Here is a 25,828-nt window from a genome sequence, read left to right as displayed (position 1 = left end):
ATTTTACAAAATAAAATAACAATAAAGCTCTGTGATGTTTCCTATTAATATCTGGTATCCCCTGGTGGCTCAGAGGGTAAAGCATCTGCCTGCAATGAGGGAGGCCTGGATTTGATCCCTGGGTCACAAAGATCCCCTGGAGAAGGAAATGGCAACCCACTCCAGTACTCGTGCCTGGAAAATTCCATGGATGGAGGAGCCTGGTAGGCTACAGTCCATGGGATCACAAAAAGTCAGATGCAACTGAGCAACTTCACTCGATCCTCAAGCTGAAGAAAATTAACAATTTTAAAAGACGTGATTTCTATCACACTTACTTTTTTGTGATAAATGCTACAGAGTCCTCTCTCTATGTCAGGCAATTTACGTAGATGATTTTCTATCTGACCAAACACACTGGATTCTGAATGGAGAACTTCAGATACAGCATCAAGTCGAGCATTTATTTCCCTGTGGGAACAGAGAAATGGCAATTATCAGATAAGTTAGGAACTCAGAATGTAGGCATTTCCCACTCTAATGCCCAGTACTGTGACAGCAGCCACTTAGAAAAGCACAAAGGAGATTTCATCCGTACCTGCAGCCCTTCTCTGTCCCTTATCACTGGAATCAAAGACCAGGTACCACACTAGGAACATCATTAAACAGATGGGACAAAGATGGGCTCTGTAAGTTTTCCTTCCTCCAGAATAAGCACACAGACTACACTTCCCAGCCTCCCCTGCAGTGAGGTATAGCCATGTACCCAAGTTCTAGCCAATGAAATACATGTAGGAAGGATTACATCACTTCTAGTCATGGCCCATAAAACCTCCTGCAGTATTTCACATTCACTCTCTCCCCCTTTGCCAACTAGATGTTGAGCCCAGGGCTAGTCTGTGAGCCACCTCACCTGTTGACTCACAGCGTGAGTCTGTGAGTAAAGCAGAAAACCTTCCACCCCACATCTGCTATCAAATGAACTTTTCATTAGCAAAAAATAACCATTTCTTTTGTATTTAAACCAATGAGATGGAGAATTTGCTACTACTGTTTTTATTACCTGGCTAATATAATGGATCTACAGTGAGCAACTGGATTTTCTACTCTGATTGAAGTAGAGTAGTAGATGTACTAGAGTAGTACTAGTACATCTAGTAGATGTACTAGAGTAGATGTACTAGAGTAGTAGATGAAGTAGATGACTAACTGACCATCTCAGTCAAAAAACACTTCATTCAGCCAACCAGCTGCTTTGGGAGACATCTCAATGGTGGTAGCTGAACTGATCATATGCTTGATTGAAAGAGGTCTTAGGCACACTGAGCCTGGGCAGAGATTGGAAGCAGTAATAGAAAGGGCAGAGGATAAAACATTAGGACCTCAGGAAACTACATTCAATATCAGGTGATAAATTACATAGCAGAAAAGAATATGAAAAGAATGTGTGAGTGTGTGTGTGCATATATATATATATATATAAAACTGAATCACCATACTGTACAGCAATAATTAACCCTATATTGTAATTCAACTACAATAAAAAAAAAAAAAAAAAAAAATCAGGAGACATGGGAGGCCAGGATTGCAGCATTTTATCAATGGCTACACCTTAAGTGATGGGTCACTTGGAAAGAAATGGTGAGACTGTCAGCTCAACATGGAAACTTGACTAATGTGCCCCAAATGAGATAAAACCCATCCAGCACCTATACATGTCAAAGGCCTATACTAGGTATAATGGCCATATGTGAAAAAACTGAAATAAGTAAACATATCTAGTAGAAAATGGGCCTTCAGCAAAAGTTCTTTTCGATAAATGAATGAATGACAACAAGCAAGCAAATGAAAAAAAGAACTGACATTTGGGGGGGAATGGGGACATCAGCTACTGAATGCACTCTATCAAAATTCTTTTGCTATCACACACACTGATGTAAAGGGCAGCCTGACATCAGAATCCTGCCTAGATGACTATTAAACTGTTTTACAATTAATTGAGAGTTTTTATCTTTCTTATCCCTATAACTAGGGTTCCCAAGTGGCTCAGTGGGTAAAGAATCCACCTGCAATGCAGAAGACACAGGAGATATGGGTTTGATTCCTGGGTCAGGAAGATCCCCTGGAGGAGGAAATGGCAACCCACTCCAATATTCTTGCCTGGAGAATCCCATGGACAGAGGAGCCTGACAGCCTCACAGTCCTTAGGATTGCAAAAGAGTCAGACACGACTGAAGTGACTCAACACAACACCATATCCCTATAACTATGCTGTGAAGTCAAGCTTGTTCACAAAGCAGAGGCTAACTTCAGGTATCATTTTTTGTTCCATTTTTCTCTAGCTCATCCTCTGCTGCATAGAACAGGCATTTGATATCATGTGAAAAAGTAGAACAAGCCAGAATCTTGCAGACACACAGGCTGATTCTTCCATTCTCAATGCTGTGGCCTCTTAAATCTCCAGTTTTTTCCATTCTATTGCCTCTACACTAGTCTAAGGTAATATGACTTCTCACAAAGAGAAGTGTTCTACCAAAACAGCCTCCGAACTTTTCTCCTTATGTCCACCTCTGTCCCTTTTCCCAATCCATTCTCCACAGCACAGCCTGAGCAGTCTTCCTAGAACCCAAACCTGTTCATGCCTTACTTCTGCCTTAAGCTCATCAATGACTTGCCATTAATCTTAGATTCAAATCCAGGATCCTTAAATGCCCTGCTTACCTCACAAGTCTCGTCTTAGATCACCTGTTACTCTTTTCCTCTCACTCTAAGTTTCAGTCGGACTGAACTTCTTCCAACATCTTGGTCACTCCAAGTTCTCTGACATTACGGCTTTCTCACCTGCTCCTCACTCTGCCTTGAAGACTGGTTTCCCTTTTCCTCCTGCCTACCACCTTCCACTTTGTTTGGCAAACTCCTTCTCATTCTTCCTCTGAAAGGGCTTTCTAGACTCACTAGAACTAGATTTCATCCTTTTCCATCCTTTTCCATACAACTCTGTTTTCTTTTTATAGTGAAACTTACAACCGTATTTACTTCTCCACTGTCTTCACTGCTCAACAGTAAGCTCAGTGAGTGTGAGGGTGTGTTTGTGATCAGTCATATCCTACTCTTTGCGACCCCATCGACTTGTAGCCTACCAGGCACCTCTACTCATGGGATTTTTCCAGGCAAGAATACTGGAGTGGGTTGCCATTTCCCCCTCCAGGGGATCTTCCCGACCTAGGGATTGAACTCACATCTCCTGAGTCTCCTACATTGGCAGACAGATTCTTCACCACTGAGCCACCTGGGAAGTCCTAAGCTCTGTGAGAATGGGGATCATTTCTCCAATAGCACAACTGATCACGATACATGCTCAATAAGTAGCTGCTGAAATCAATTGAATTTCGAAGACTACATATAAAATAAACCAAGATGAGGTGAAAAAATTAAATTAAGATTGTTAGGGTAAAACATTGATTTATTTTATCACAACGTTTACCCCAAAATGCTATACAAATATAAAGTTTTATTTTAATAGCTCACTCCTGCACAAATGAAAGAAGACACCAACTGAAATAGACTAAGTTGATGCTGCAGATGGTATGAGGACAGATAAAATAATGCCATCTGTGAATGTATAAGACAGCCAGATAGCTCCTCTTTCAAAAATTATAAAGGTTGTCTGAGATACGGAAAGATAAAAGCAAAAGACTTAAATCATATTTATGAAGTCTTCCAAAAGCCTTTTTCAAAAAATATTTTCTTGGAAAATATACAGGTAGTGGCTTTTATTTTAGCATTGTGACAGCAAAGACAAAACCTTGTTCTGAATCATTTTCACATTAACCCAGGCTTCACTTGTTAGGGAGGTTAACAGCTCGGAGGTAAAGAGCTTGAGCGAAGAAGAGAAATAACCTCAGTTCAAATCCAGGTTCTTTCATTTACCAGTTATTTAGACTTGCCCTAGCTTCTCCATCTATAAAATGGGAATAATAATGGTCCCTAACTCATATAGAATTGTTATAAGAATTCAATGAAATAATACATATTAAGCACTTAGCAGACTGCCTGACACACAATAGCTACTCAATACTTGTTGGCTGTTACCCCACTATTATTACAGACACCTTTGGTGGTGGTGTAGTCACTCAGTCTTGTCCTACTCTTTGCAACCCTATGGACTGTAGCCTGCCAGGGTCCTCTGTCCATGGGATTTTCCAGGCAAGAATACTGGAGCGGGTAGCCATTTCCTTCTCTAGGGGAACTTCCCGACCCAGGGATTGAACTCTGGTCTCCTCTACTGCAGGTAGTCTCCTGCATTGCAGGCAGATTTCTTTAGCAAATGAGCCACCAGGGAAGCCACAGACACCTTTATTTGGTTATGAAATTTGTTTGGTAGGTACCACAAAGAACAGCACAGGGGAGGGAGAAACAACACCCAAAACCTAAGCTGGGATATAACTATGTTTAGACAAGCCTCTAGGCATAGATATACAAAATGGTATTTTGTGCAAAGTGAACAAGAAAGGATTACACAAGAAAGGCCAGTCCTAGCATCTTAAGTGCTAAATCTGACTGGCAGTAGTGACCTGAAGTACTGTGCTGAGACCTGATAGGAGGTACATTGAGAAACAATGCCATAAACGTCTACCCCAGTCAGGGAGAACTGGAGAGGGTGTGAGGCAGTATTTATCGTGAATTTCTCATCACTGGGGCAGCCATACTTCCACTTTTAACTCCAATAAGCAGATCAGAAGGCAAATCAGTAAAAATGACCTCCAATCAGGTTTTTTGATGTATCTCAGAACTGTTCTCTAATTGGCGGGTATAAGACTTTCTAAATAACTGTAATAAAATAATTGGTCAGACCACCAGAATAGAAAACAATTATTTTGGTGCAATGAGTGTGCTCAATCGCTCAGTCATGTGACTCTCTGCAACCCTTTGGACTGTATAGCCCAACAGGCTCCTCTGACCATGGGATTTTTCAGGCAAGAATACTGAAATGGGTTGCCATTTCCTCCTGCAGGGAATCTTCCTGACACAGGGATCAAACGTGTGTCTCCTGCATTGCAAGGTGGATTCTTTATTGCTGAAGTATCAGGGAACCAGTCAGTGAGAGAGATCAACAAAACAGGAAATAGCACTGCCAATTAAATGATGATAAATATATTATTCTTCCAAGATATCCTATGATACTCTACAATTGATCATACGACAGGATACATTCTAAACAAATGAAAAAGAGAACACCTGGGTCATTCATTTCATTCCATATGACAAAAAAAATAGTGAATCTAAGGTCCTGGAGATGACAGAGATTCTCCTTTATCACCAAAGATCCAACAAGTAAATGTGGGTGTCACTAGAGTCCTTCACATTTGAAAACCAATGGAGTGATGACGTTAGTAGCTGCTGTGTGGGGCTGTCACTGAAACACAGTGTATCACCTACAGCCACTGCCACAGTAAGGACAAGTGATCAGTCTGTACCTACGGGTTGCTATTTGTGGAAGATGCCTCTATTATTCTAATATAAGTTTATTTGGAGGGAAAGAGATAAACTACTGGGGAAAAGTTGGGGGTGTTTTGGTAGTTTGTTCTGATTTTTTACTGAAAGGTTAGCTCTAAAAGATAATATAAAATGAATAAATTAAATTCAGACATTAACACATTGGTCATACAATATGGCTAAATCAACTACCTAAACAGCTTTCTGGTAGAAAGAAACATGAGTCATAGGCCTTCTCCTAGGGCCTAACCATCATTACTTGAATCTACCTAGCTTTGCCGTTCACATACACTATTCACTTATTCACTCAATGAACAATTACTGAGTGTTTATAAAGCACCAATTGCATACATAGAAGAAGTAGGGACTTCCCTGGTGGTCCAGGGGCTAACACTCGGCACTCCAAACGCAGGGGGCCTAGGTTTGATCCTTGGATAGGGAACTAGATCCCACATGCTGCAACTAAAGACCCCACACGCTGCAACAAAGACTGAAGACCCACATGCCCTAAGACCCAGCACAGTCAAATTAAAAAAAAAAAAAAAAAAACAGAAGATGGAGAGTGAAAGTGTAACAGTAGGAGCTAGAAAACAGAACAGGAACTTGGTCACGGGAATAATGCAGGCCACACAGGAGCTCTGACTTAGTCCTGAGAGCAAGGGGAGTCAACGGCTAATTTTGACAAGGACACAAGGACAGTAGCAGGAAGACTGCTTAGAAGGAAGCTTCAGGAATCCAGGGGAGTGGCACTGATGATCTAAACCCAAGTAGAGGATATACCAGTGCAAAGAGCACATAGTTTAAAAACATATTATAGAGGTAAAGTAAACAGGAATTGTGACGGATTATACAGGGAGGGGGAGAGGAGAAAAGGAGGAATAACTTCTTTCTGAGAGGTAATGAGAGGTAGTAAGATGCCATCTGCAAACATCATGCTCAAAACCTTACAGACCATAAAAGAAAGGGTTTATTTACGAAATTACATTGTAAAGAGCTATTCTGAATATTTACTTAGTTGCAAACTGTAAATCACCCAACCAGTTTTTAAGGATTTTTATTACTCATATTCAAAAGAGGCATCATTTTACCAAGAGACAATTTACCCCTTTCAGAATATTAGACAAAACAATTTCCTGACAGCTGCCTTCCATTATTGGTTCAGGCCACAAACCTAAGCCATTGAAAAGAGCATGAAAGGTGATTTCTGTTTTTGACAATAATGGGAATGGGTACTTCCAGACCATCCCTCCCATTGGGGACAATTTAAAAAGCCAAACAAAACATAAAAACATGTTGTCACAAGTATCAAAGGACTAACAAAATGGTAAGAAAAAACTATCAAAATGAAAACAAGAACCCAAATAAATAATCCAGCAGTCAACACTACTTTTGCACTAAAAAGATATGCCAGAAGAATCTTCTGCAAAAATGAGCTGGCCTCATAGTAAGGGTAAATTTGTAGTCTAGGTTAGTATCATTTGGATGAACTGAAACATGTCAAAACTGAACTTAAATTAAGACAGTCCCAGACTGGTAATACCACCAGTATTGTGGTAATACCACAAGAATCTGGCAAAAGCAAACAAAAATATTCTTTAGGAGAAGGTACCTTCACGTTAGTACTCGTATTATTTATTTAATTGAAGTACAGTTGACATCAACTATATTGTGTTAGTCTCAGAGGTAAAGTGATTCAAGTTTTTTTTTCATATTATGTTTCATTATAAATTATTACAAAATATTAAATATAATTCTATTTATATATATAATATTTATATATATATATATAATAATGCTATCAAACCTTTCCCTTTGGTAACCATAAGTTTGCTTTCTATGAGTCTGTTTCTCCTTTACATATACATTCATCCGTATGGTGTTTAGATTACACATACATGTAACATCATACAGTATTTGTCACTACATATAATATTCTCTAGGTCCATTCATATTGGTGAAAATGGCAATATAATATTTCATTCTTTTTTATGACAGAGTAACATTCCATTATTTATGTGTGTGTGTGTGTGTGGCCCATATGGTAAAGAATCCACCTGCAATGCAGGAGACCTGGGTTTGATCCCTGGGTTGGGAAGATCCCCTGGAGGAGGGCATGGCAACCAACTCCAGTATTCTTGCCTGGAGAATCCCCATGGACAGAGAAGCCTGGGTGGGGGCTATAGTCCATGGGGTCACAAAGAGCTGGATACGAATGACTGACTAAGCACAAACACAAGCACCAGTGTGTGCGTGTGTGTGTGTGTGTGTGTGTGTGTGTGTGTATACACACCACATCTTCTTATGCCAGCTGTCTGCTGATGGACATTTGGGTTGTTTCCATATCTTGGCTACTGTAAACAGTGTTGCTCTCTCAAGTTATTGTTAAAAACAAATTTTCAAATAATATAATTCGTACACAAAGATAATCAAGTGTTCATGTATAAAAAGAAGCCAGATGAGTAAGAATCAAGAGAAGCAACAGACAATAGAAAGAGGCTACATACTACCAAGCTTCGTGGGGTTTGGGGCTGAATGATAAAAAAATACTCAAAAAATTCAAAAGACATTGTGAAAAGAAAGCAGATGAAGAACAGAATAGGTAGGGAAAATAGAACTTAAATCAGTTATGTAATTTCCATTGCTTTACAGTTGATCTTTCTTTGCTCCCTTGACCTCTATAGGATTTTTATCTCTGATTTAGAATCATACATAGTTTCATTGTAATTTAGGAAAATGTGGATTTCTTGTTTGTTTTCAATTGCACTTTGGATTCAACTGTGCTTCCTAAACCTAAAGATTCACATCTTTCATGAAATGTGAGAAACTCTCATCTTTCATTTCTTTGAACACTGTCTCTCTTTTCCTATTCTCTCTCATTTCCTTCTACTGGAAATATGATGAGGATTATGTTAGACCACCTAATTTTTTATTTGTCTTTTAGTCTCTTTTATCTTTGCTCATACTATCTCTCTGTGCTACACTCTGGGTAATTTCTTTAGATAATATCTTGGATTTCAGTTATTTCATCTACACTGGTCTAACTCACCAATTGTTTCTTTTCTTTTTTTTGGAAACTATTACTTTAGTAAGGAATCCACTTCCATGACTCATGAAGCTCAGGCTGAGTTAACAGAGATGAGTTCTGAGATAATGACACTCCACTCTGACCTTCTCTCTCTTCCTCTGTTTGAGCAGGCAGATAGCTAAAGAAAACAGAGAAAGGGGGGTGCAGGCCAAATTGCAGGAGACATACATCTTATCAACAATGGGAGTCTTTTGGCATACAAAGAAAAGAAGGAACCTCTGGACTGACATGAAACCACACATTTTGGGGTGATAAGTGTCCTGGAGGCCGACAGAGAAAGATAGGAAAAGGAGGGAAGCTCTGGCATCTGAATGTAATCTTTTGCTCATCATGGTCTTATTACAGTAAAATTAGCCTTGAAGATAAGAAGTTCTCATCATGCAGTGATACCGTGATACTTCTGATCAAGACTAAATAAGGACAAAAATCCCCCCTCGCCTCAGGAAGGTGGAGCTGGGATGAAAATCAGAGTATACAACTCCAAACCCCTCCCTCCCCAATGAATATTCTGCTCCTTCATTTCTATGCCTCATATAACTGCAATGCCAAACAAACTCAGTGCAGCTACTCACCTGAGACTGCCCACTGTCCACTTAATAAATTCTCGCTTTGCTTCCCTGACCTCTCTGTCTTGTCTCTGAATTCTTTCTGCAACCTAATAAGAACTTGCTCCCCAGTAACACCTCAACTGAAAACCCAGACTCATGAAGCCTCAATCCCTGCCCCTCTATTCCTAGAAGATGCCAAAGCCAACTATGTAAAAGGTTTTTTCAGAGGAGGAGACGACTTTTGTCCTCCCAGAAGAAAAACCCTCTGCTTTGCTTTATGAGGCAGGTAGCAATCCCAAACCATGGAAAGGCTGGGACCTGCACAGGCCTCAATCCTACCCACTGTTTATATTAATAAAAGCTACATGGAGTTGTTTTTAAAAATCAATCTGATTTCTTCTGATGGTATTTTTGTGCTGTGCTCATGTTTTGATTCCCTTTTGTGTTTCTTTTAATTTGGTGGTTCAATATTCATCTTTCTAATCTCACTATCTAAAGGTCTTGGGATTCTGTCTAGTGTTTATAACTTCCACTAACTCACACTCATGGGTACTTGTTTCCCCACATCTTTTGTAATTATGGTTTATGAACTTATGGCAGAGTTTTCTCTTTGAAATTCCTAGGAGGCCTAGATGAGAGTGTACATCTTCAGGGAGGATCTGTATTTGTTTTTACTAGGAACCATAAGGCATGATGGGACAATTATAAATAAGTTTCACAACTTGGAGACTGCCAGACCACAGGGATAAGACGAATCAGAATAATAAACCTGGGTGTAAGGTTGGCCTGTTATATATTCTTGGAAACTTGGCAACTACAGAACAAAGCAGAGACCAGCTCAAGGTTCCTGCACAGAAGCATCCCAAAAGATGCTGGTTAAACCATACGCAATAACAGGGCAGACATTTGGATAAGAGGCTTTTAGGGTCACTTTTTCTTGGTGGCAGCAAAACCCCTCTCCACTTTCACTCACGTCCACATAGCAAAGGTGAAGAGGCAGGGGGTCAACACCCATCAATCACAGCCCCCAGGTAGGCTTCACCCACCACTCTTCCATCCCATTTGTGAGCAGTACTGTGTCTCACTGGACTGAGTAAGATTAGAGTCACCACATGTGAATGTTTGTAAGCAGACTCATGGATCATGGGAAACCACAAAGAATAAATAGGGCCTTCTCATGTAGTTAATTTCAGGAAGTTCCAGAGTTAAAAATGGCACTTAGTCTTGCTAAAATAAATGAAATGTTAAGTGGAGCAAACATATAATATTCTATTACTTTGTCACTTAGACTAGGGCTATGTGGCACTAGCGGTAAAGAACCTGCCTGCCAGTGCAGGAGACCTAAAAGACACAGGTTCGATCCCTGGGTGGGGAAGATCCCCTGGAGTAGGAAATGACAACCCACTTCAGTATTCTTGCCTGGAGAATCCCATGGACAGAGGAGCCTGACGGGCTACAGTTTATGCGGTCACAAAGAGTCAGACACGACTGAAGCGACTTAGTATGCACGTATGCATATGAATTAGAGATACAAACGCTAATACCCCAAACATAAGGGTTTACCAAAATAAAAGTCATTTAATTACTCAAGAGAAGGTTCAAGAGGGAAGGGACATGTATACCTATAGCTGATTCATGTTAATGTATGGCAGAAACCAATACAATATTGTAAAGCAATTATCCTCCATTAAAAATAAATAAATTTTAAAAATTATTCAAGAGAATTAACTATCAGTAAAATATACTTAGTGCTCTAGAAAATTACACAGAAATCTAGTCCCAGACCTACTTCCTAATACCAACAAGCTTCAATTTTCTTAAATATTTATGTGATTTAAATTCCAAGAATACTTAGCATGCTTAATTCTCTTAAGCAGCTTTCTAAAAATCTAACTGAATTATAAAAGTATTCTTCATTTGTTCTAACTACATTATTGAGCTAGATAGTGAAGAGCAAGCATTTTATTTTAGGTATTAAAGTTTCCTTCACTTTCAGCTCCTCCTCACTAGAAGATTATACCTTGGTCAAATTAGATTAGAAGCTCCTTGAGAATAGGAACACTGTCTTGTCATTGAGATTAAATCATACAAAATTTTAAAAACCTATTTTATACTACTAAGTGTTAATGGGCACCTGGGCAATCAGAACAGAAAGCTGAGCTTCCTAAATCCCCAGGATTGGGTCAAGTTAAAGCATTAAATTAAAGAGAAAGGTTGTGATCCAAGCCTGACCACAGACAATGACAATGCTCAACTGCTAATGGTTGTATGATTCTGAGAAAGACGCACACAGGGACCCCCACCTACTCACCAGTAGCCCTTGCACATTCTCCAAAATCCTAACTACAGCTACACAAAAGACACAACGCATGAAGCACCAGATTCCGGAGAACTGATGGGGACATATACTGGACAGCTGACAACAGGGGCACATAGCCTCCTTCCTTTCACCACTGGAAGCCCCGAGCCAGGACTGACTTCCCATCTTTCTAAAACAAGGTGAGGTGAAAAGTAAAAGCTCTGGAGTCTAACATGGGCTTTCCAGACAGATGGGCTTGAGTTTGCATCTCACTGTCACCTGATCAGGATGGTGGTGAAGGGGCGGTAGCAGTACCATTTAAAAAAATATATATGTATATGTGTATATGTATATTTTCTCCATATTATTACTTTCTAAAAATAAAACACTGCAAACACACAGAAAACACTCCTCCATCCATTTTTCTTTCTCTTTCTTCTCTTCCCAGAAGTAACCACTTTCCTGATGTTATTAAACATCCTTTCTACTTCTTGTACTTATATTTCTGCCACTTATGTCTGAAACCTGAAACAACAAACGGTATTACTGTGTGTTACAACATTTAGATAAATAGGTTATCATGTCCTATGTCATAAACATTATTTTTATGAGAGTTATCCATGTTAAAACATGTAGACTCAACTCATCCATTTTAACTGCTATCCCGTATTCTAACGTATGACCAGGTAACTATTTTAGCACTCTCCTCCTAATAGCCAGGTTGCTTCCAATTTTGGGGTATTATAAAGTCCACAGCCACTTGACTGTGTGACTGACGCCAGGATCCACACTAACCCTTTATGCAGACCGTCTCATTTGGTCCTCATAACACCACTACAGGGTAGGTGGTGCAATTTCCATTTTACAAGTGAAGAAACTAAAGTGTTCAAAAGTTCGTAACTTGTCCCAAGTGACAGAAATGCGGGAGCAAATCTGAACTCAAGCTCTAGTGTCTCATTTGCTCCAAAACTGTGCTTTCAGATATGCCTGTGTGCTTTGCTGGATAATCTTGGATAATGAACCTGAATGTCACTTTTTCTCATCTATAAAACAAAAGCAGTAACCGCTGCCATCTTCTATGCTTTGATCCTTTTGAGTTTTCATCTCCTACTTCCCCCACGTAGACACTGGTACAGAGTGGAACAGACCAGAACTCACCTCTCAAGCCTCAGCACTTCCCTCCTCCCACCTTGGCTACTCTTCTTTTCTCAACTCTTAGATCTGGACATCTCCTTTCTAGCAAAATACTTTCCTTTCTTTTTTTAAAAAAATAAAGTTTCCTTTTCATCTCTAAAATCAATCTAAACATTTTGCATAAATACCTACACCTGGACAGATACAATCCAGAATGTTTTTCAAAGGTAAGGAAGATGAAAGATTTTTCAGAGTCCTGTACTACAGGCATAAAATTACAGAACGTTTGCAATTTACAAATTCAGTGTTCTCTACCATCTCACTTCAGATGTTGAATAAAAATGTGTGACACATTTAAATGATAATCAAAACACTTGTTTCCATTCAAGAGATGAGCACATTTGATCTGTCTGTGCCAAGAAAAGGAAAAATATGAAATAATTGAGCCTATCTGTTATGGATGAAATTGTGTCCCCTCCAAAAATATGTGTTGAAGACCTAACCCCAGTGCCTCAGAATGTGACCTGACTTGGAAGTAAGGTTACTGTAGATTCAATTGGTTAAGATGAGGTCATAATGGAACAGTGTAAGCTCCTAATCCAATATGATTATATTCTTACTAAAAGAATGCCGTATGAAGAGAGAAGCACACAGAGAAAATACCACACGAACATGAAGGCAGAGGTAAGTGTAACACACTGGATTTCCCTGGTGGTGCAGTGGGTAAGAGAACGCCTGTTAATGCACGGGACATGGGTCCATCCCCAGTCTGGGAAGAGTCCAGATGCTGTGGAGCAACCAAGCCCGTGCATCATGACTGAGTACATGCTCTAGAGCCTGTGAACTGCAACTACTGAAGCCTGTGTGTCCTACAGCCCATGCTCTGCAAAAGAGAAGCCACAGCAGTGAGAAGCCTGTGCACCACAGCGAGAAAGTAGCCCCAACTCGCCACAGCTAGAGAAAGCCTGTGTAGAGCAATGAAGGCTCGGCACAGCCAAAAATAAATAAATAAAATGTAAAACAAACACAGGAAAAAAACAAAAGGCATTATCCCTTAAAAAAAAAAAAAAAAGACACGTCTATAAGCCAAGTGACACACCAAAGATTGACAACAAACCACCAGAAGTTAGGAGAGGGACACTGAATAGATTCTCCTTCACAGACACACAGACGCTTTGATCTTGGACTTCTAGCCTCCAGAACTGTGAGACAAATTCATGCTGTTTAAGCCACGTAGTCTTTGGGTACTTCGTTTCAGCACCCATAATAAACTAACAGACCCATTATGTACTTCAGATTCTACTGGTATGGACTTTAAAAAGCCATACTTGAAAATCATAATGACTCTAAATATTTGTAAGCAAATAAAGTTTGACTCAGATGAGTTTAGAGTTATAAGCTAGATTTTTTTTACACGATACTTAAAACTAGCTATGCCTGATTCTTGTCACCAAGCCTGGATTCCTTACTAAGTCAATATGACTTTCTCTGAGTAACTTCTAACCCTATGAGGGGTTTGACAAGAATGCAAGATGTTGCAACACCATTTCTTCCATGGTTAAATATCACCTTTTCACATCAGACCGAGCAATTATTCCACTAGAAGGGAAGAAATGATTTCTCAGAACCAATTCTATGGCACTAAGACAAGGAATCATATGAAAAAAAAAAAAAAAAAAACTGCTTCTAAGGGTCTTTTAATTCAAGGAGTTTTTCTGAGAAAAATAAACTTCCCTTACATAGACGTGTTTTTATTTTCAAAGCCTACTTAGAACCCTAAGATTGTTAAATGGATTCATTTGTTCATAATTTCTTGATCACCTGTTATATCAAAAGCACTGTTAGCCTCATTATGCATTCTGTGTATGTGTCAGGGGTGGAGGAGTAAGAAGCAGGATAAAATTGAGGGAAGATACCTTTCTACAAGGATGAAGTGGGGATTGAGGGAGAAGAACTTTTCAGAGGCAGGATCTGAGTTAGATCTTGAATGAGTTACTCTTTTAATTATTCCTTCAATGAATAATAAATATCCACTTAATAACAATACTACAAAGCTACAGTAATCAAAACAGTATGGTACGAGTACAGAAACAGATGTATAGATCAATGGAACAGAGTAGACAGCCAAGAAATAAACCCATGCACTTATGGTCAATTAATCTATGACAAAGGCGGCAACAAGAGACAGTCTCCTCAATAAGTGATGCTGGAAAAACTAGATGTGACACGTAAATCAGTAAAATCAGAATACATCATTAAAACATACACAAAAGAACTCAAAATGGATTCAAAGATCTAAATCTAAGACCTGAAACCATAAAATTCCTAGAAGAAAACATAGCCAGAACACTCTTCAACATAACTCATAGCAATATGTTTTTGAATCTGCTTCCCAAGACAAAAGAAAAAAAAGCAAAACTAAACAAATGAGGTCTGATTAAACTTGAAAGCTTTTGCACAGTCAAGGAAACTGTCAATAAAACAAAAATACAACCTACTGATTGGGAGGTTACTTACAACTGACATGACCAATAAGGAGTTAATATCCAAATTACATAAATAGCTCATACAATTCAATATAAAACAATTTCTAAAATGGGCAGAAGATCTGAATAGACATTTTTCCAAAGGAGATACACAGATAGCCAACAGGCATATGAAAAGATACTCAGCATCACTAATTATCAAAGAAATGTGAATCAAACCATATTAAAATTATAACTTCACAACAGTCAAAATGACTATCATCAAAAAGTCAACAAATAAATGTTGGAGAGGAGAAAACGGAACCCTAGTGCATTATGTGAAATGCCAAACTGGATGAAGCTCAAGCGGGAATCAAGACCGCTGGGAGAAATATCAATAACCTCAGACATGCAGGTGACTCTACCCTAATGGCAGAAAGCAAAGGGGAAACTAAAGAGCCTCTTGATAAAGGTGAAAGAGGACAGTGAAAAAGACTGAAACTCAACATTCAAAAACTGAATATCATGGCATCCGGTCCCATCACTTCACGGCAAATAGATAGGGAAAAAAGTAGAAAGTGACAGACTTTATTTTCTTGGATTCCAAAATCCCTGAGGACTGTGACTACAGCCATGAAGTTAAAAGACACTTGCTCCTTGGAAGAAAAGCTATGACAAACCTAGACAGCATATTAAAAAAGCAGAGACATCACTTTGCTGACAAAGGTCCATACAGTCAAAGCTATGGTTTTTCCAGTAGTTATGTAGGGATGTGAGAGTTGGACCATAATGAAGGCTAAGTGCTGAAGAATTGATGCTTTCGAACTGTGATGCTGGAGAAGACTCTTCAGAGTCCCTTGGACAGTAAGGAAATAAAATCAGTCAAACCTAAAGAAAATCAACTCTAAATATTCATTGGAAGGACTGATGCTAAAGCTGAAGCTCTAATACTATGGTCACCAGAGGCAAAGAGCTGACTCACTGGAAAAGACCCTGGGGCTGGGAAAGATTTAAGGCAGGAGAAGAAGGGGACAACAGAGGATGAAATGGTTGGACGGCATCAACAACTCAATGCACATGAGTTTGAGCGAACTCTGGGAGATAGTGAAGGACAGGGAAGCCTGGCAAGCTGCAGTCCATGAGGTCACAAAGAGTTGGACAGGACTGAGTGACTGAATGACAGTACACTATTGGTGAGATTGTAAATTGCTGCAGCCAATATGGAAAACAGTATGGAGGCTACTCAAAAAACTAATAATAGAATACCATATAACCCAGTAATTCTACTGCTGGATATACATTTAAAGAAAACAAAAACACTCATCTGAAAAGATACACGTACCCCAATGATCACATGATCACTATTTAGAAAAACCAACATACGGAAATAACCTAAGTGTCCACTAACAGATGAACAGATAAAGAATCTGTGATATATATACAATGGAATATTACTCAGCCATAAAAAAGAATGAAATTCTACAATTTGCAATAATGTGGATAGACCTAGATAGTATTATGCTTTGTGAAATAAGTCAGAGAAAGACAAATACTCTCTGCCAAATAGGAAAAGGAGTACACCAAGGCTGTATACTGTCACCCTGCTTATTTAACTTATATGCAGAGTACATCATGAGAAACGCTGGGCTGGAAGAAGCACAAGCTAGAATCAAGACTGCTGGGAGAAATCTCAATAACCTCAGATATGCAGATGACACCACCCTTATGGCAGAAAGTGAAGAAGAACTAAAGAGCCTCTTGATGAAAGTGAAAGAGGAGAGTGAAAAAGTTGGTTTGAAGCTCAACATTCAGAAAACGAAGATCATGGCATCCAGTCCCATCACTTCATGGGAAATAGATGGGGAAACAGTGGAAACAGTGGCTGACTTTATTTTGGGGGGGCTCCAAAATCACTGCAGATGGTGATTGCAGCCATGAAATTAAAAGATACTTACTCCTTGGAAGGAAAGTTATGACCAACCTAGACAGCATATTCAAAAGCAGAGACATTACTTTGTCAACAAAGGTCCATCTAGTCAAGGCTATGGTTTTTCCAGTAATCATGTATGGATGTGAGGGTTGGACTATAAAGAAAGCTGAGCGCCAAAGAATTGATGCTTTTGACCTATGGTGTTGGAGAAGACTCTTGAGAGTCCCTTGGACTCTACAAGGAGATCCAACCAGTCCATCCTAAAGGAGATCAGTCCTTGGTGTTCACTGGAAGGACTGATGTTGAAGCTGAAACTCCAATACTTTGGCCACCTGATGCGAAGAGCTGACTCATTAGAAAAGACCCTGATGCAGGGAAAGATTGAGGGCAGGAGGAGAAGGGGACAACAGAGGATGAGATGGTTGAATGGCATCACTGACTAGATGGACATGGGTTTGGGTAGACTCCGGGAGCTGGTGATGGACAGGGAGGCCTGGCATGCTGCGATTCATGGGGTCACAAAGAGTCAGAAACGACTGAGCGACTGAACTGAACTGAACTGAACTGAATCACTTATATGCAGACTCTAAAAAAGTAAAACAAATAAACATATGTAACAAAACAAGAACAGACTCACAGATTTAAGAGAATGAACTAGTGGTTACCAGCTGGGAGATGAAAAGTGGGCTGGGCAAGGTAGAGGTATAGGATTAAGAGATATAAACCACTACGTATAGAACAAATAATGGATATATTGTATAATATAGGGAATTATAGTCATTATTTTGTAATAACTTTAAATTGATTATGCTGCTGCTGCTGCTAAGTCGCTTCAGTCGTGTCCGACTCTGTGCTACCCCATAGACGGCAGCCCACCAGCCTCCGCCATCCCTGGGATTCTCCAGGCAAGAATGCTGGAATGGGTTGCCATTTCCTTCTCCAATGCATGAAAGTGAAAGTGAAAGTGAAATCTCTCAGTCGTGTCCAACTCTTTGCGACCCCATGGACTGCAGCCAAACAGGCTCCTCTGTCCATGGGAGTTTCCAGGCAAGAGTACTGGAGTGGGGTGCCACTGCCTTCTCCTAAATTGAGTATAATCTATAAAAATATTGAACTACTATGTTATACAACTGAAATTAATAAAATATTATAAAGCAACTACATACTATACCTCAATTTTTCAAAAAAGGACAAAATATCGATATATACAACATGAATGAACCTTGAAGATATCACACTAAATGAAATAAGATGGTCACAAAAAGACAAACCTTGTGTTATTTCACCTTTGTGGGGTACCTAGAATAGTCAAATTCATAAAGACAGAAAGTAATATGGCGTTTGCTCAAGGTTAGGAAAAGGAGGTAATGAGAGGTTATTCAGGAAAGTGTACTGAGTTTCAGTTTTGCAAGAGGAAAAGAGTTCTGAAGATGGACTGTGTTGTGGTTGCACAACAATATTAATGTATTTATTACATTTTCAAATGTACTTCATGAATGTAATATATTTACTGACACATAAAAATTATTATGATGATAAATTATACATTATGCATATTTTACAATAATAACATATTTTGTTTGAAAAGTACACATGTAGAGAAATGAGCACAGGGGAAAGATACTTATCGAATGCTTGTTATAAATGAAACACACAGTTTTGTGAGACAGATATTAAACAACACTGATAAATATCAATCATAATAAGTCCTATATACTATTCAAGAATGATATGAAGAACATAACTTGGATTAGGAGGGCAAAGAAAAAACTCTCTGAAGAAGTAGCACTTTAAGGTAAAACCTAAAGAATAGAGGAGTTAACTGTAAAAATTGAAGAGAGAGCAAAGAACATTCTAGATAGAAAGACGAGTAAATGCAGGGACCAAAAGATGAGAGAAAGTTCTGGGATACTCAGAAATCAGAGGAAGGCCAGAGTGATCAGGAAACAATGAATGCACGAATGCACAGTCATATTGAAGAGCCATGTTTAAGAATTTTAATTTTACCCGAAGCACAATGGAAAGCCAATGAGGATTAAGGAAGGGGAGTGACATAATTCAGTTTTCATTTTCTAAAGGGAAATCAGTTAGTGCTATATTTAAAATGGACAACCAACAAGGACATGTTGTATAGCACAGGGAACTCTGCTCAATGTTATGTGGCAGGCTGGATGGGAAGGGAGCTTGTGGGAGAATGGATACATGTATATAGATGACTGCCTTTGCTGTCCACCCGCAACCGTGACAGCACAGTTAATCGGCTATAGCCCGAGACAAAATAAATAGTTTAAAAAAAAGAGAGAGAGAGATCAGTTAGGAGGATACTGCTGCAGTCCCAAGTGGGAGCTACTGAGAATTTAGACCAGGGCGATGGTGGTCAAGATGGCAAGACACACACAGACTATGGATATATTTTAGAGATAAAAGCAAAAGGACTTAGATTGGATGTGGTTGTCAAAAGGAAGCATCCAGAGTAACTCCCAGGCTTCTGGCCCAAGAACCTCATGAGGTAGAGCAGCTGGTTCCTAGAACAGGGAAACCAGAAGGAGGAATAGGGTTAAATATGTTAAGCTTGAGATGCTTGTGATACACCTATGTGGTTAGGAGTCTAAGTTGAATATATAAGCCTGGAGAATAGAGCAGGGTAAGAACAAAAGACATAAATTTGAGAATCACTGACATTTTGATATTTAGGGTCATTGGTTTAGGTAAGTTCATTGGAGAGAGGAGGGGAAGGAAGGATAAGGGAAGGAAGAAAATGGAGCTCCTAAGATTCAGGCCTCAGAACTCCAACATTTAAAGACACAGAGAAAGGGACTTCCCTGGCAGTCCAGTGGTTAAGACTTCGACTTCCAATGCAGGTGGTGCGGGTTCGATCCCTGGTCAGGGAGCTGGAATCCCACATGCCTCACAGGCAAAAGGGGCCAAAACATAAAACAGAAACAATATTGTAATAAGTTTAATAAAGACTTTGGAAAAGGTCCATATTTAAAAAAAAGAGAGAGAGAAAATCTTTAAGAAACAAATTAAAAAAAAAAAAATACAGAGATGAACAGAGAGCAAAGGAAACTTTGAAGAAGCAGCCAGGAAATTAAGAGGGAAACAGAAATGAGTAGTTTCCATTTTAGAAAAAGGGAACAGACTGTACAAAGGTCCAGAAATAAATTACACCTCAGTGTGTTGTGAGAACTGTAAATAGTGGAGAGCAAAACATAATCAGAGACACATTGTTTTTTCAATCATCTTTGGGTAGTGCAGACAGGAACAGAGAAGGGCAAGACCAGACGGGTGGAGATACTTAGCCTTCTTGATAAACAAAGTCTTTACAAAAAGGCTTTCATCTGAGAGTCTTTCATAAAAAGTGATTTTACAAAAAGGCAAGGTGATATAATACTACTTCTTACAGAGAGACTATTTTCATCATTGGTCAAAATAATTCCTCCACTAAGAGTGGAGAAACTGATTTCTCAGGTTCCTTTTGTGGTCAATACTCTGCTGTTCTGTAAGTGTATATGCATACCTGTATGGGCATGCACTCACACACGAGAGCTGCATTTCCAAGAGATCACTCTCTCACTGAAGGAAATAATGTTATTTCCAATTTCTTTTGCAACTCATGTGGAACGTTTCCTGAGGCAGAAATGTGCTCGCGGATGTGTGGGTCTGGAACTGGGGGAGATGATGGTGACCAAGCCATCAGCATATGAAGTTACAGGAGATGCCACGGCCACAGGTAAGACCCTAAGCAGTGCTGAAAGTGAGAAGACGCCCCAGAAGAGAACCACAGGTAACAACAACATATAAGGTGCAGGAACACAAAAAGAGGTGGGCTTCCCTGGTGGCTCAGTGGTAAAGAGTCCACCTGCCAAGCAGGAGATGCAGGTTTGAACCCTGGGTCAAGAAGATCCCCTGGAGAAGAAAATAGCAACCCACTCTAGTACCCTTGCCTGAAAAATCCCACGGAGAGAGGAGCCTGGTGGGTTACAGTACATGGGGTTGCAAAAGAGTCAGACACAATAAAGTGACTAAACAATAACAGAAAAAGAAGTACTCATGGAGAAAGCTCAGAACTTACTTTTGTTAATATTTCAAAATACAGAGTAAGTTTTTACTGAATCTTTAGTACTACTTCTATTACGACCAGATCTGCCTTAGAAACTAATCTTTTGCCTAAAATATCACTTAAGAGACTCATGCCACACTTCTCAAAGTTTTCTTTCCCCTGCTCCTACCTGCCCAATCATTACTGTATTTACAAGCAGAATTTGCATTTGGGGATTTGTGGACAAAACCAATAAGGTACATATGGTATATATATATGTATATAAGATTGACACAACTTATCAACTAAAAGAAACAGAAAAAATTCAAAGACCAGACCTTGAAAAAATAAATTCAATATAATTTATTTAATTTTAAAAGGTCTTAGGAATAATGGCTTACCAACATGACATTCATTTATAAGAAACCAGAGACCTACACTGAAGAAGCTTCCTGCCTAAATTAGAGAACTGATAAAAAGCATAAGTCATAACACATAAGAAGCATAACCTATTTATACAGGCCGATGTGGTTTCAATAGAGTAAAATCTGATCTCAATAACCCAAGTGAATTCTTTGATCAGTCAATAAGAATAGGGTCAAAGCCATTTATACTTTCTAGAAAGTCACTAGAAAATCCTGCACCAAAGAAGTCATTTTGCGGAATAAAAAGTAGTGGGAGTGGAAAATCCTCTGAAACTTGAAACATCTGGTCCTGAATTTATGAACTGTGATTGCACTGGGAATTAAAATAGACTAAAAATATAAAATATATACATATTTATAAAAATATAAAGAGATTTAAGATAATTCATGGATGACTGACAAATAATGGGCTCTTGAAAAACTTAGGGAAACCCACTTTACATCGTGCTGAATTCCCTTGTCACCAATAATTTTTCTATGATCTCACGATAGAAGAAAACTAAGCCCTAAATTAACCTTTGGTCGCCAATGTCAGAGACAGAATATTTGCCTGGATAAACAACTGACATGATCAGCATGGCACCTAATGTCAGCATTAAAACAACAACGACTATACAGCTGAACAACTGACTAATCAGCTCAAGATTTTCTCTAGGTATTTGGAACAGGTTGCAAGTGCAATTAAGATTTAACTGGAATTCTTCTGAAGTCAGTTTTAATTGATTAGAGAGCTTAAAGTTTTAAAACTATGACCTAAAATAAAAAGGGCAAAAGAAGAAGCTTTGTGTGCTTGTTTTCAGCTATATACGCTTTAGAATGGTCTAATGTTCACACTTGAAAGCACTGGAGCTCAACGCATGGAGTGCTTTCTCTCAGCCTTTCTGGGCAGGGAGGATCCCAGGAAGAATATGATCAACCCACAAGGAACATACAATATGGTCTACTGAATTCATCTCAAATTAATCCTCTTTATACAAAACAAGTTTAACAACAGAAATAAAATTTTTCATTTACATGAAAAAGTCTGCTAGTAAGTCTGTTTCTGCTGAATATTTCAACCAATCAAAAAAAAAAAAATAGTAAGAACGGTGTGGCTGCTTAGACAGATGCCTTTCCATCAGCCAGCAGGCAATGCTTCTTACACTGCTGTCCACAGACTGCCTGCTCTTGTTCCATGAGGCATCTTTATCTCATACAAATGCTGGTCCAAAGCAGAGACTTCCATTTTCAGAGTTTCATCTTTACCTAAGTCAGTTTTCACTACCTGAAGGTCTTTATGGTCAAGAAAAGAAATCATAATAACCCACTAAAACCTGAAATGATTTAGTAATTATCATCATCAAAACAGTATTTTAAAGCCTATGACCAACAGTGACATCTGCTATCCTTTGCCAAAGATGGCTATTTACCAAGCCAGCATAAAATGCAGCCATGAGTGAGGCCACTGTGCAGTTTAAAAGAGACGATGCACATAAAGCCCCTGGCACAGTGCTTGCTGTATGATAAGGAGCTCAAACATGGCAGTTAGGATTACTGTCTTATTCTGTTCCTTACAGCAGCCTGTGAGAAGGTATTGTACTACTGCAAAGGTGAGAACGCGGTGTGCCGGGGCTGACGGGCTATGGCCTTAGTGAGACTGACTCACACTCATATAACACCAGCACCACCCCCTCTCTGCTCAGTCCATATGGGAAGCTGTTCAGGATGGAGTCAATGCTGATCTTACCTTTATGGTCTACCCAGTTGTGAAATGTTGAGCAAGTTATTGAAACTCTCTGAATCTCTTTACTCATCTCAAGGATCTACCTCAGAAGATGATTTGAATATTAAATACTGGGACAGAGCAAAAGCACAGTAGGTAACAGCATTCAGTCATTCAGTCAACATTACTGGGACTCCTACTAAGTGAGAGGCACAGGTCACAGCTCCCAAATCTATCTGCGTGTCAGAATTATCTAGGGAGCTTTTAAAAATTCCAACTCCCAGGCCACACTAATAAGTCACAATATGTGGTGGCAGAATACAGGTATAAGTTTTTGGAGCTTCCCAGATGACTTCAATGTGCAGACAAGCTTGGAGACCACTATGCTTAGGCACCAGACTCACCTACCTTTCCTGAAAGCTCTCCTAGTTTACTCATTCTTCTCTCTTAAACATCTCACACAGAAGCCCTCTTTCAGATTCCTACGCTCCTTCTCTAGCTCAGGTTCTCAGAACCTCTCCGTGAACTTGCTAACTTGTCCCCACCCGTCACTACTTTCTCCATCCCCCTACACCCACCAGCTCTGATCCAGCACTCCCGTGTGCAGAACCACTGGATTAACTGCCTCTGGCTACTAGCTCCTCAGCCCAGCCTGCAAAGCCCTCAACAAAGGCAGTGCCCCATCTTCCCAGCCCCTCTCTCCCTACACCCTATGCTACTGATGACCCAAACCAACTGATTACCTCACTCTCCCCAGGTAGATCCCATGTCTTTCAACTGCAAAGACTCATTCTTGGGAACAAGGAAAAAATCCTTATGATATTGGATAGTGTATCACTAGCTACAAAGTGAAATCTTCCCCAATTGAAAATGGTGTTCTTATAAACCATGGTGACCTTGGTTTTAAGGAGGCTGATGTACCTTTAATTTCATAACTTTATATAATTTAGATGAAACACAAAAAAGAATTCCTTTTACCTTAATTTAAGGAGTGGCTGGGTCACCCACTTCTTTAACTTGCGTCTCCCAAATGAAGTTTTAGTATGGTCTAAAACCCAAAATAAACTTCCTTTGGTTTTCATATCAGTCTAAAAAAGACCAGAAAGCACGTTTTATTAACTCAATGATGGTATTTGGACCCAAATTGCCAGTTGTTCATGTGCCCTAATTATTCCATATTCCCCAATTATAATCTTACACATGCTTAGCTTTTATGCTCAAAACAGGTGTTCAATGTATATATATATATACATACAAATATACACACATTCTGTTTCCCAGGAGGCGCTAGTGGTAAAGACCCTGCCTGCCAATGTAGGAGATGGAAAAGACACAGGTTCAATCCCTGGGTCAGGAAGATCCTCTGGAGGAGGGTACGGCAACCCACTCCCGTATTTTTGCCTGGAGAATCCCATGGACAGAGGAGGCTGGTGCGCTAAGATCCACAGGGTTGCAAAGAGTCGGACACACCTGAAGCAACTCAGCACACACGCACACACACACACATCCAAATAAACACACACAAAGTAATGACATTTTGCATAAGAAAGATACACTTTATGTGTAGTTTTTAACTAACAATAAATTACTGAGAAGTCTCTTTTAAAACATCTGTCCTGAACACCTTAAAAATATAACTGCATCCTTTCCTGGCTTAGGAAAGCACAGTGAAAATAATTTCATGTTCCTTTGGCAATTCAGTATCTCCCACTACCTAAGAGTTGACATTCTAAAGACAGATAATCTCATGACAACACTTTCTCTTAAGGAAAGACGTGAACGTGCACTGCACCCTAGGACTGTACCCTGGAGGGTTTGATTTTAGCCTGTCTTGTTAAATCCTTAGCAAAAATTTATCTATGCTTTGCTACTTTAAACCATTGAAAAAATTTACAATTAACTAGAGATTGTATTTAATTTTAACCAAGGTTTCACTGTAACACAAAATGTCTATTAATAGGTTTGTTTAATTTGGAACACAGAGTTACAATTTTCATCTGAATTTGTTTTTGCCTTTTCCTTTTCCTTCATATCAACAAACAGGTACTTATAGGACACCTCCCGTGTGCTCAGTAGAATGACTGCCAAAGGTATATTAAGACACAGTCCCTCCCTCAGGGCTCTTATATCCAAGTGTGGGAGGAAAGACTCCCAATGAGGACACGATGTCATCTGGCAGAAGGCAACTATAAAAGGTGTGCTACAACCTCTCCAGACCTCGGGAGTTTAAAGCAGAGCATGGGAACAACAGTGGTCATGGAAGGTTCCCTGACGACGAGCTGGGCACGCAGAGCTGACCTATGAGGGGAATCCACATAGGTGACTGCACCATCCCATCCTGAGACAAAAGCCCAACTGCTGGGACCACAGTGAAGGGTCCCAGGAAGAGCGCGGAGCACTGGAGAAGCACACTCAGATGGGAGAGGGACAGGTCGGGGAGACGGAGGCCTGTTACACCTTTGCTCTCTCTGCTACTCAGACCCCTCCTCATGACCCTTTTCCACTGATCCATGGAAAGGAGAAGAAAGCTGAAGTGCGAAGACAAGCAGAAAATGTTAACTCTCAGCCTCCACTTCTACAAGCGCCCGAGTCCTAATAGAGAAAGGGGTTTTTAAAGGGTATTTTGAGGATGGATGATTTTTGCCTTAGGACTTTGATTTTGGAACTGACGCCACTGTGATAGGACCTGAACAGGAAGGATGTGGAAGAAGTACGGAAATCTT

General features: G+C 39.6%; 1 protein-coding gene across 3 annotated transcripts in view; it reads right to left on the bottom strand.

Moving 5' to 3' along the window:
• Window positions 1-25,828, bottom strand: part of MSH3 (mutS homolog 3) — a 182,690-nt gene that overhangs the window by 98,448 nt on the left and 58,414 nt on the right. For all 3 annotated transcript variants that reach the window (XM_005904548.2, XM_070373062.1, XM_070373063.1), the window contains exons 12-13: window positions 24,084-24,193; window positions 318-450 (exon numbers count right to left, since the gene is read on the bottom strand). In XM_005904548.2, the coding sequence (XP_005904610.2) occupies window positions 318-450; window positions 24,084-24,193 (243 nt within the window). The remainder of the gene's footprint in view (window positions 1-317; window positions 451-24,083; window positions 24,194-25,828) is intronic.

This window comes from Bos mutus, chromosome 7, assembly GCF_027580195.1.
Source record: "Bos mutus isolate GX-2022 chromosome 7, NWIPB_WYAK_1.1, whole genome shotgun sequence".
Lineage (NCBI taxonomy): Eukaryota > Metazoa > Chordata > Mammalia > Artiodactyla > Bovidae > Bos > Bos mutus.
Note: the sequence above shows the minus strand (reverse complement) of the source record. Positions and strands in the feature narration are given on the sequence as shown.